This window comes from Gymnoscopelus braueri (assembly GCF_963280865.1).
Source record: "Gymnoscopelus braueri genome assembly, chromosome: 8".
In the NCBI taxonomy this organism is placed as follows: Eukaryota; Metazoa; Chordata; class Actinopteri; order Myctophiformes; family Myctophidae; genus Gymnoscopelus; species Gymnoscopelus braueri.
The window spans coordinates 20,433,334-20,446,650 of NC_137609.1; the positions used below are offsets into that span (position 1 = coordinate 20,433,334).

Genomic DNA, 13,317 nt, shown 5'->3' on the forward strand with positions numbered 1-13,317 from the left:
GGCAGTTTTCAGGCTCAGATTTACTTCCTGGTTGCTAGGAAAATGGAGCAGAATCTGGCATACCTATCACCAGGCCTTGTTAGTATAATTATACGATCTTCATATTCCCCATGCCATGGTCAGATAGATGTCTGGTGAGATAAGATAAGATGTCTGATGTCTTCTTGAGGAATCTCCAGTTCATATCACACTTTACTTAGCCAATCACTGGGAGAGACAAATCTTCTGTATAGTGGTGAGTGTGAACGACACCACCAAGGTCAGGTTTACTAGGGTGGTGTACAATATTTGGTCTTGCACTGAAATCTACACTAGAGGGCAGAAAGTGACAGCAAATACAGCTACCTCTGGAAAACATTTAGCTGCTGGTGGATCTGGAATTGGATCTGATACAGTGCATCAATTTGATGAGTGAACAGAGGCCTTTGTTTATTTAGAAATTTAGTACATACAGTATGTGCTTGTGAAGCAACCATCGTCCCACATTCCTGATACAATTAATCTTAGCATTGTTTCCAGTATCCCATTAAAATACCTACCATACTAACCTTGACCTTGAAGAGACGAATAAAAACAAATACAACGTACATGGAACTGTAGGCCTACTGTAGAAGCATATACACTCCCTTTCTTTGTATTGAGCTGTGGCTGGGCTTCATGCCTTCAAGTAAAGTATATTTCATGGAAAATGCTCTGCCAGTTCTGTCTGGATGAGAGTATTACTAAACAGTGACCATGTCTCTATTTACTTTACTTACTGTAAAGTAAATGGATCTTTAAAATGCTAGTTACTGTAGCCAGTAAGCTACAGAACACAATAATTATGTAATATCTACATTCATTTATTGTCTCTCTCACTTTGTCCCTTCTGTCTTTCTCCCTTGCCTGCACACACACACACACACACGCACGCACGCACGCACGCACGCACGCACGCACGCACACACACGCACACACAAACACGCACGCACACACGCACGCACGCACGCAAGCACACACGCACGCACACACACACACACACACACACACACACACACACACACACACACACACACACACACACACACACAGTGTGTGTAGACCTGTGTTGAACTATGAAACATTGCAGGATTGCATGATCAAACTGACAAACTCCCATTCAGCAGTTAATGCAATTAGTGTAATTGTAAGGGTCCCTGGGGGAGTTTGGCAAGAGGAACAGAGGGGAGAAAGGACAGGACGGGTATTTCCTCAGGAAAGCATATCACCTTCTGCCACAATAGAACCCAGCCAGGAAACCGCCGGCCGGCATCCACGACACAGTGCTCTCTTGAGTCACTGAGTACATAGAGACACACTCACACACTATCACTCACTCACACATGCACACACGCACCATCAGCTCCGCAGCCCATACATCCAGCATACACCAGGATGACACTGCACTGAGACGTTGCACAGCCATCACACCAGGTAAGAGGCATTCGCTCGACTACTGTCCCATAGCCTACTTGAGTTAGGATGTCGATGTGAATTTTCCAATTTGTTTTGAAAATAGCAGATCTACAAGCTCACAGGCGTTGCGTTGGCTATTTTCGCAGTGCGACACAGTTGTACTACCAAGTATAAAATACTGCTTAAATGGTAAGAGGATAATCAGGGGGAGAATAAAGACTTTATTTCAGTTTATATACACTGTGATGCACACTGCACAGTCAAATCCTGATCCTTTAATTTAACTCTGGTTTAAACTTTCAAAGTTAAATTAACACTTAAATGAATACAGAATCTGCTGTGTGCCATGGGCAATTTCTTGCGCTACTCTGTGTTGAGCTGTTTCTTATCCACATGCACCTGAAATTATTATGAGAATGTGTCAAGTTTGTTTTGTCCTGCAATTTGTCATAACAGGAAAAATAAAAATAAAATAATACTTAGTGAACTCACTGTAGTGGTTAAATTCATCACATGATCAAAATTCAGGGAGTTCATAATCCTGTTCCATCCATCTTAACTTCATTCATTCATATAGCATCTTGCTCACAATAAAAGTCAAATTATATTTACAAACAATTACTCTATTTGTTAATCTGGGTTGAATTTATGCCAGCAGCATTATGACTTGTTTAATTCCCTTAGCATGATTATTTCATTTCTTCATTCATTATTTATATATTATTTACGTGATTCTGCAAAGTTGAAATATTACAAAGTTAAATAAGTTCTCATAGAATTACTAAAACAGCATTATTCTATGAACACATTTGAATTAACTTACATGTCATCAATACCCCAACATGATATCATCCAATTATCTTGTGTAGAATGTGATAGCAATAGTAGATTGATTTGAAAATACACTCAGTAGTCAGAGTATTTGAATTCTTAATATTGTTGCTTCAGTTAAAACCACACTAACGTACTGTATATCAGAAATTCAGCTTAGTTCAGTGGCTATAGATGGGCTATAACACAGGAAACCTATAGAATATTTAAATGAATCTTTCTTTCTTTCTTTCTTTCTTTCTTTCTTTCCAGAATCCATTATTTCTTTCTTTCCAGAAATAACCAAAAGCTACTAGAAAATGCCACAAACAGCCAAAACTAGTATTAAACCACAACCACATTCACCACAACTTAGCACAAACACAGATGAATACATAAAATGAGAATCCCCTCTCTTACAAAATACTGACACCTACTTCTAGACAACCACATATTTCAATGAACACTTGTGTGATGTATAATTACTACTTTGAAAAAAAGAATCAATATTTTTTTTTCTGTAGTTGTACTTTCTCTTTCACTTTAAAATATATATTTTTTTCATTTCGGTCATTGCCCTGCTAGTGTTTAGATATTAAGTCAGTTTGCGACAAGACAAGGTATTGTTTAGAGCTCTTTCAGTCTGTATTGCAGATCTCTTAAAACAGGCAGCAGCAGCCTAAAGGTTAGTGACCTTGCAGTGTCTGGGAAAAGCTGTGAAGAAAAACAACTACAGTTGACCTGCCCTTGAGCAAATAGTCTGATCCCTTGCTTGGTGTCCAACTGAGAATTGAGGTCATACTGCTGAATTCCCTGGTGTGAATATGTGCAACTGTTTAAACAAATAAATATGTTTTACGGAAAAAGAGAATGCATGCCAAGCAATATCTTTCATTGCATGAATAAAATGGTTTAAAGTATATTATATAACAACTGTATGTTTTCCAGTGAAGTCTCTTCTAACTGCTTTATACTCTGACCTGAGAACCAAAGTTGACTCATTGAACAAATTAATACCTTTAGGCAATTCACTTTAAAATAATTTACTCTCCTAATAGGATATTATTATTTGAGGATAATTCTTTTACTAATATTTCTTTGATTTATTTGCAGGAATGCAAAATTCCAGTGTGTAAAAGTTTGTATGATTTATTTTACTGCAAAATCAGAATACAGCATTTGATGACAAGTACAATCAAATAAGTAAAGATGGATGACTATTCTAATGTCTATTGGCTGAAATTGAGAGCAACATTCATGTCACACATGCTACTCAGTTTTGATCTTTATATAATATTATGTTATTAATTACAAATGAATGAAATGCTATGGCCAAAGGTGGATGCACTAAAAATACTCGAGGTTCATATTGATAGCACTTATTTTAAGTACAGAAGGTTTTGAAGAAAATATCATCTTTTGTTTTGTGAAAATACAGTTGAGAGAACAGTTTTTTTCCTCACAAATGTTGACTTCATCAACGTTTCTCATCAAAACATTTTGGTAATTTGGTAATAAATGTATTCATTACAAAATGCTCCATGTAGATGGACTGAATTGACAGCATTAGACCTTAAATCTAATTGACTGGATAAAAAATAATGGATCATGGAGAAAAATAACATCGCATAATGTTATTTTTATTTTGTTTACCTAAAGAGGTTACATAGCTCTTGAAGAATCCCAGAATGCCAGTGCTATTTTCTACAAAAGCTGAATGTAAACTGTGATGCAAATCCGCATTCATGTATGTCTATTTGGTCACGAGCGCCAATGTTTATATAAGCTAGTAGTTCAACATGTGTGCATACTGTCAGAATAATATACACAACATTCTCTAAATACGGCAATATTTAGATGACATATTTCCTGGATGACTATGTTATTATATAACAAAATGTGAGAGGATGTTATGCATTTCAGCTATATAAACATGTCAGGGTGGCACTTGTATGAACATATTAAAACGTATTCAAAGCATACATACATTGTCCTGGTAGTCATACAATTGAGTGGTTACACAGAGGGACTATAGCATTGTGTCATTCAATTTAAATTGCTGGAAAACTGTTAACCTGCTGGTCCAAAAGGGATTAAGTCACTGAATATTTGAAATTCATCCTACAGATTATTCCATGATTTCTGTTTTACAGATTGTTAATCCCCTAACTGCAACCATGCCCATTCTAAAGAAGCTCCCAGGGCGGTCGAAGAGCTGTCACGACTTCCCCAGAGTGAATGGGGAGCTCATCCTGCCCAGGATGGACCTGAACATGACAGACCTGAACGATCTGAACGATCTCAATGGTCTGAAGGTTCTGAAAAACAACCTAAACCCCTTTGAGGAGGTGGACCTGGACGAGGAGAGGAATGAGGGGGGCCTCATCATGGGTGACCACAAGGGGAACCTCCAAAACAGAACATCCCGAGATGGAGAGGAGGGAGAGAACGAGGTGAACGCCGAAAGGCACGGAGCAGGGAACCCTAGAGGGACGCCCCTGAGGGGGACTCTGGAGCGTATCTGTGGGGTATCACCCATCAAGACCCTCGGGAAGCTGGGGAAAGGGCTCCGCTTTCCGGGACGCAAATGCGGGACCCTACCTGCTCAACGCAGCCTCCCAGAAACCAACGCATTTCCACCAGTAAAGGAGAAAAGGAAGGGATTACGCAGAAGCTCAGAGGAAATCATGACTCTACTCCGGTAATGAGCTGAGGAAATATGAACACCTCAACAATATTTGTGATATTGATATGTTGTTTTTCAAGATACTCAAATACAGGGCATTTGCAGGTCATCATTAGACGAGTCAATGAAGATATGGGAGAATTCATTTTAAGATGATCTTTTTGTGTGCATTGTAAATTAGTGTCTGATGTGCTGGGGCAGAAAGAGAGAAAGAGTTCTATTCTAAGTGAGCTTCAGTAAAAGCATGGCTCAAAACATAGTAAGCGTGATTGTTTCCTGTTTGCTTATGTAATGCGTTAAGCCTACCTGTTTATCCACGGAACTCCTTTTGTTTGGCTGTGCTATTTTGTTTATTGTCTGTGCTCAGTGAAAGGAACTATTTATAACTGAATCATTGTGTTTACCACAACAGCAATAGTTTAACGATTGTAACATTACGCATTTCTAACATTCCAATCATGGGTGCTTCTTTTAAACTACATAATACATTCCTCATTGGCCTGAACTCTGATGCATCTGATGCATGACCATGCTGAAGAATAACTGCATTCATAGTCATTGATTCTGACATATGTTATTATGTGCAATGGGAATTATTCACATTTGTTGTCTTACTCCAGTTGTCACTTCAGCTTTACAGGTCGTCGTAAGGAGGTGCGCAGAGAAAGCCTGCCCTGTGGGGACCTGATTACTGATGGAGAGGCCGAGTCTAGCCGACGTCCCTCCTTCCTCAAGATCAGCTTAGGCAAGCTGAAGAGGGACTCCATGTCCGACCGCAGCTCTCTGGAGACTGAGGACGAAACCATAGAGGAGCCAGTAGTGAAACCCAGAGAGCCTCTTTCAGGTAAGAGATGCATTCTGAGGAGACCAAACATGGGAAGCCAGGTCAGAATATCTTTTTTAGGGGCACCCTATAGGAAAATCTGTCTTTTACAATGTCCACACACAAGGAGTTTCCCCATGTTGACTGAGAACATAACACTTCCTGGTCTGCTCCAAAAGTATTTCCTCCCAGTCCTAGACTACTTTCTGATGAAGCTGAGAGGTCCACAGTCCCAGAGTCACTGGGTTCAATCAACACCAGACTGTGAAATCAGGAAATGACCTTACTTCCTCCACACAGGTCCCTCCAGATAGAAGTTCAACCAAGCTACTGTTCACACATAGCTCCACAGGGAACAAGGCTAGGAATAGGATAGGATATGGGCAATAAATATTGAATGATCGCGAACATGTCATTCAACACATGGATTAATTTTCACACTTCCCAATACCTTTTGGTTGGTCCTAGAATAAAACACCTACTGGATCATATTGATGATGGCCTCCAGTGCATTGCCCCAAATGAAAGTGAATTCATTTCGAGGATCTGTTACATCATTGCATTGCAGATGCTTTACATTGTGATGCAGGTGTTGCATTATATCTCATGCCAATAATACATTCATGAATCAAACCAAATGCACTTTAACCACTTTAACCGTTGTGTCCCTATTTTGGGTACTATAGCTTGTTCTTTAAATAGATTAAGGCAGATTACATTTGTATTTATCATAAAAAAATAGCAGATCTACAAGCCCACAATGTGTTGTGATGCAATGCGCTATGAGCTTGTAGATGGGATATTTTCAAAATAATTTATTAAGTGGTCAAGTGGTTAACACTGTTTTTGCCAGCTCCCTGTGAAGTCTTTATGATGAAAACATTTAATCAGTGAACAGAATTTACTAAATGAATGTGTAATTGCATAAATGTTTCATATCATTACACAAGTCATGATACCCGTAAAAATCTTGTTCATGCATTTACAGTACATACTGTAAATACATTAAAGCTATATCTATGATATGATCATGTCTATGATCATGCAGGGCATCAGACTGAATCATTCTTGTCCTTTCCCTCAGTGTTGGAGATTCTACAACTGGTGAACCACAGGGATCTCCTATCAGCCGACACTCACATCCAAGAGCTGGAGCGAGAATGTGATCTTCTGGCCCTTTTGCCTGCCCCATCAAACCCCACCCTCACCCCAACCTTTGGCCCAAGCCCCCCTTCCAGTATGACCTCCTTGACGCTATCCCCATCTCTGGACGACCCATTCAGTCCTAATGCGACACTGGACTCGGGCCGGCGGAAGGCCAAGGACGTGGAGCTCCTGTATGAGGCCTTGCAGAAGGAGATGTGGGATGTCGTGCGGGAGTCCCTCCGTCAACCCAGCGCCGGGCCCAACCTGGGACTGGTGGTGCTGGTGATCCAACAGGAAGAGCACGCCGACGCTGTCTGGGCCGTGAGAGAGGAGAACAAACGGCTGGACGAGGGTTCCCAGACCCCCTCCAGCCATCGCCCCCGCCGGCTGAAGCTAAAGTGGAGGCAGGCTGTGGCAGAGGCTGCAGACTGGAGCCTGCCCCATCAGGTGGACACCCGGGCAGGCCAGCTGGCCTCCTACCTGGAGCGCCTCAAGAGTCGGATGGTGGATGACCTGGATGCAGCTAGAAGGAACGCTGTGTCCATCTATCCTGAAGAGTTTGCTGCCTTCCAGGTATATGTGGAAAGCTATCACCGGGCTGTGGCCAAACGTCTTCGGATCATTACTAGTTGCCCGCTTCAGATCACGGATGTCTACGCACTGCTGGATTGGTTCTACAATGTATACAACAGGTATGCCTCCAAGGATCAGACAATGAATGTTATAAATACAGATCAAACTAGTAAAGTATAAACTAATTTATAGTTTTCCATCAGGGATGTCTTAGGTAGCACTGGCACCATGACCATCAACTATTCCGCACTGGAACCTATTATACTGCAAGACACAGTAAACAGGCTGGAGCAAGACTGCCTCAGTATTGTCACGGTAAATTATGGTTTATGCATCACTTCCTCTTTCTAAATATGATACAATTTTCAGCATGTCATTTTTACAATGCAATGTGCAATGTTGAGATTTGTTTCTGCATGTCATTTTTCAGGAGAAGGTGACGACAGAGCTCACTCAGGTTCTGGACGAAGAGGAGAGACGATGGGCCCAGACTTTGCACATAGAGGAGTATCAGTCTCATCTGGCACGCTCTGTCATCCAGGTAGACATATGTGATCACATTTATTGTGGAACACCTGTAGGAAAATGTTTTCGGATATTATTATATTAGACTTTGTACTGGACAAAGAACCACAAAGTTATACACTTCTTTCTTATTGCAGAGATTGAAGGAAGACCTAGACAGGTCCACGGCAGTGAACCAGTTTCTGGGGTCCCGAGTAGCTCGTTGCAGTCTCATTGGCCTGGCTGACTTCCTCTATAGGTGAGATAACTGATTGAGGATTGATTTCAGATCAATCTTTCCATCAAGACACAAAGCCGGATTATGGACATTTTCATTTTCTTTCTACTGTACATTAGAACTGTTTGATTACCTGGTTAACAGATGTTAAAGTTGTGATCATGTATTCCACTTGAATGATCAAACTTAATGAGGTAATCTGATTGAGCAAGACGTTGAACCCCTAATTGCTCCCGATGAGCAGGTTGGTGCCTTGCATGGTTTCCTCTGCCATCGGTGTATGAATGTGTGTGTGAATGGGTGAATATAATGCACAATCTATGTAAAGCGCTTTGGATAAAAGCGCTATATAAATGCACCACTATGAATCACTGACATAAAATGGTAAATGGTAAACATTTACCATTTTATGTCAGTGATTCAGTGCAGTCAGGAGGATGCGCAGAATTTTATTGGAATCATTTCAGTCACATCCTCACTTTACTAGATAGTGAGGAATGTAGATTATCCTGGTGTAATGTACTGTGTGTTAAGGTTGTGTTCATAATACAGCTGAAGTACTGCAAAGGGTCCAACGTCTGTATTGCAACTAAACCGTTTTAACAGCCACAAAACCAGTAAATCCAAACCAAACTCAATTGGGGATGAGTTAATGCTATAATAATAATAGTATAGAAATTGCATGGATTTTTATAACGGTACAGCTATGAATTCAGTTCATTTTCACTATATATTCATGAACATCTATGTCTAGTTTTCAGAGGAGGGTGGAGATGTTCCACGACACTCAGGCGGAATTTGGAGATCGTGGCGATGGATATGTTTCCAGGACCATAGCTCTGGTCAACTGCTGCCCTCCTCTCAGGTAGACACACATCAATCCTCTCATCTTCTGTAACAGTGGTTCCCATCCTTATCTGGATCTTGAAAATCTCGAAAGTGTTCATGGCTCAGATGGGTGTTCCGTGTGTATTTTCAGAGCATATTTATTTTAATGATTAATCAATCAATCGATTGTGTTCCAACTTGGATCAATGGAACTAACGTAGTATACATTAAATTCCTATTTATCTGTATCACAATGAAGGTAACAATTTCAAGGTTTTAAAGAAGAAACACCAATATTGTTTTTTTACACAATGTATTATATTAATGTTATATTATCAATAACATCTTAATCTTTTGCAAATTATTTAGGGGCCCACTTGCAATATCCTCACGACCCACCAGTGGGCACTGGCCCACAGGTTGGGAATCGCTCTATAATGAATGTTACTAAAGTCAAAAGTAATTTTCACTAAGAACATGCTTCATAACTTTGTGTGCATACCAGGTCCTTTGTTCAGCGCTGCAGGCAGTGTGACCCACAGGGCAGCGAGGAATCGGACCAGAAAGCCAACAATTCTCTGGACAGGATCATCAACCAGTCAGTGAGGGTTCTGATAGACAGACTGTTTGAGCACATCAGGGTGAGAAGAATTGTCTAAAAAGACATCTAAATATACAGTTCATCTCAGTTTAAGAAATATTTTCATGCCGATGGAATATTTACTCTATTAATCAGGGTGCAATCTGTTGTTTCTCTAGCCTTTTTTTGACAAGCTGGTCAAGAGGAAATGGTTGAACAACCAAGAAGCATTTGAGGCCATTGAAGCCAGTATCAAACAACACTTCAAGAAGTTCAGAAGGATGGACCCCCCACCATATCAGGTATTTCTTGTTTGAGTAACTGCTTCTCACACATTTAAAATAAATGTATGTTTCGTGCACCCGTTCAGTTCGATTACTATTTACTGTTTGACAGAGTCTAGTGGGTGAGGTACACAGACGGGTACTGGTTGAATATGTCCGAGCCATCATGCGGGGACGGCTCATCTGCACATCTCTGAAGATGAGGAAGAGGGTGGCTTTCCGGTTGCAGGATGAGGCCAAACAACTCAAAGGACTCTTTAAGGATTTGGTGAGTTTGCTCTTCAGATAACAATTTGTTAAGTTGGTATACTTCTATACCATCACCTCCACCCTTTGTTATTTTTTCTCTGACAAAGTATTTTATTTGAGCAATCAAACATCAAGAGAGGGTCTTTGCCACTCAACTCTCATTTAGGCCAACCCTAACCCTAACCTTTGGTAGCTCACAGTGAGCCTGTAGATCAGCTATTTTCAGTGAAGATATTTGGTGTAGAGGGAAATTAGGAGTGGGATAAACCTAGAAAATCCCATTTAGACACCTATCAAAAAAGCAGAGTCTTGAAAGTATTGTCCAAAAGTGGGCAGAAAAATGCAGCATCTGGCAACTTTGAATGGAACCTGACCCTGCCAGGTCAGGAATAACTCTGAAAAATGGCTGCCATCACTGAGATGGAGATTGATGAAGTGCGCCTACGTTAGCGCTAACCAGAGGGGGGAAGAGGGACTAAAGGAACTAGGCCTGCCAACGTGGCATTTGGCCCTTCTGTGTTTAAGTTCAAGCAAGTGTCCGTCACCTCGGCTGACAACAGGAAGCCTCTGTGTTCAGGAGGAACTTCCTGTTCCTGTCAGCTGGCTAGCTTTGATGTGGCTCTTGGGTACGTGGCCTTGATGGCCCTTTTTCGACGAAGAACAGGACGAAGTATCTGTGGAAATGGGGGGAGGATGAAGTTTTAATGGCTGTCTAAAAAAAAACAGAGATATTTTTAGGGAATGCCAAGCTAAAGTCTTCTGTCTTTTTTTTTCTTTTCTTTTTTTCTTAATGACCGCTTAAAGGAAAAAACAACCTGGAAAGACAAAAGCAATGGGGCTGTGTTATTGACTTTTCTGAACTAAATATTTAGCTATGAACCTAGCAGTTAATAATCGGAGCTCTGTCTAAAGTTTAACATGTTCAGCAGATTGTGCGCTGCTTTGTTGTTTCATTGTAGAGCTACTGCACTGTACATTCATGTTAACATATTTCGCTCGTGCCAAAAATCTACAATGACCAGTTATGATTTGATTATGGTGATGGCATTTAATTGCTATCCTTTGATAACATAATGGTTGCTAATCAAGTTTGTTCATACCTCTTACAGGAATCAGGCTCCTCCTGGTTGGACAGTGTCATTGGTCACCTGGCTGACATCATTCTCCTGGAGGACACACCCTCCATTCAGATGGAGGTCGCAGTTCTTGTGAAAGAATTTCCAGATATACGGTAAGGAATTTGTGAAAATGATTGCTGGTTATGCCGGGAATTAGGTTAACAGTCATTCATGAAGACACGCTATCCCCCAAGGATCTATGTTCTTTTGTGATTCCTCCTACACATTCAGTGCTGTTTTTGGCACATTGCCTAAGGTAGGGAAATCGAAGAGAGCGTATAGCTTCTTTCTTTTGGGAGTTGACACAATAGATCAAAACAAGGAAAAGAAGAACGGAAACATATCTACATTAACTTGGCTATTTCTGGCATGGAACGAGGGTCTGTTTTGAGAGATGAGGGGCCTCAAGGGGAGTCCCAAGCCCCTGACTGTTTGTGTGCTGCTCGGGGCTCAGGTGATAGTTGGCAAAGCACCACCGTGTGTGACGCATGACCCACGCTGGAGCAGACAGGAAGCTGCTGCGGAGTACTTCCGGTTCCTGCCAGCCTGCAGGAGACAGTCTGGTGCCACGCATGGAATCAAAGAGGGGGAGGGGGTGCGGGGTTTTGAGAAGAAAAGGAAAACAGCGGTTCAGACCTGAGGTGATGCTAACTCAAGGATCTGCTTACCTTGTTTGTTTACATGCCTAGCATCCCCCACTGGTATTTTTGGAGATCAAAGACTGATATTCAGGGTTGGGATTGCCAACTGTCTCAGCCCCTATTCACGGCACACACGCAAGCACGTGCACGTGCACGCACGCACACACGCAAGCACGCACGCACGCAAGCACATGTGTGCATACATACACTCATGCCTGAGTCTAATCTAATTGCACTCTTCCTACTCCCTTATACTTGTGTTAAACGTAATGTTCCTTCAGTTAAACAGATTATTTTTATTTAAATTTGTCTTTTTCATGTCTCTCCATTCCCCAGCTTAGTCGCTGCCAATTGCCCCCATTTAGTCCCCGTCACTGCCAGCCCATACTGTTTGGTCTGGGGAGGGTGTAGACAACTTCTTTTCACCTGTACAGTGTGGAGTTTCAAAGGGAGGACGTAACAACACATGTGGAGGAACACTCTATCTCTCCCAGTTCCACTCCCTGTGGAACAGGCGTCCCAACCAAGCTGAAGAGGACACTATTTCAGCGACAGAGGATTACCATGCCCTGCCAAATACCCGCACACGTAAACATGGCCAATTGTGTTCATTGGACCGCCCGGCCAAGCCGGAGGCACTGTGGCGGGCATGTACTTTACCCCGGCGCCACCCGGACTCCCCAAAACAAGATGACTGGCACATTTTTTTATGATATCAGACATATCCGACATATTTCAATTAACAATAACCCCCTCCCTCTTATATTCCTCCCTCCATACTTCCCTTCCTTCCCACAGGAAGAAGCATGTCTCCACCCTGCTGAATGTCCGAGGGATGATGCGGCAGGCGGAGCGGCAGGAGATCCTGAATGTCGTCAAAGACTTTGAGTGCAGCACAGCCCTCATGTGCAGAGATCACGCCCTCTTCTCAGACATCCCCATCACGTCAGAGGTTCACTGCATCAGCCTGGGTCTCCTCCGCCTGGCCATGACCGTCAGCAACTGGTTCTCAGAGCATCGGCCCAGACAACGGGCGAGCCGGGCGAGTGCCAAGAACACAGCGCCCCAGTCCTCTGAATCCCAAACTACGGAAGACACAAATAAGATTCACAGGGAGGACTAGCCTTTAATATTCAGATGCTTTAAGACAAGGAATCACAGAGATACTGTGAAAATACTGGTGATGTGTACTATATGCACCTTGACAAAAGAATAGTTGTACCAACTATTGTTTCCAAAGAGTGACAGCGTAATGAAAACCCATTTAGTGAAAAGTAAAGGATGAAACTTGACCTCAGGTACTGTACATGCTCACTGACTTTCAGACATCCCCACTGCATATACGTAGATCAATTTATTTAGTTCTATGCTGTTATTCACATTAAACCAAAAAAAGTTACACA

At 41.8% G+C, this 13,317-nt stretch overlaps 1 protein-coding gene across 1 annotated transcript; it reads left to right on the plus strand.

The window, feature by feature from the left end:
• Window positions 1-1,344: 1,344 nt before the first annotated feature.
• On the plus strand, window positions 1,345-13,037 carry exoc3l2a (exocyst complex component 3-like 2a; the record flags this gene model as incomplete). Its single annotated transcript, XM_080435978.1, has 13 exons — window positions 1,345-1,452; window positions 4,398-4,945; window positions 5,563-5,774; window positions 6,838-7,591; window positions 7,676-7,787; window positions 7,903-8,013; window positions 8,135-8,235; window positions 8,969-9,079; window positions 9,548-9,683; window positions 9,802-9,924; window positions 10,019-10,174; window positions 11,265-11,386; window positions 12,713-13,037. Exons 2-13 carry the CDS (start codon window positions 4,422-4,424, stop codon window positions 13,035-13,037), a joined length of 2,787 nt encoding a protein of 928 aa, XP_080292104.1. The 5' UTR covers window positions 1,345-1,452; window positions 4,398-4,421.
• Window positions 13,038-13,317: the final 280 nt, after the last annotated feature.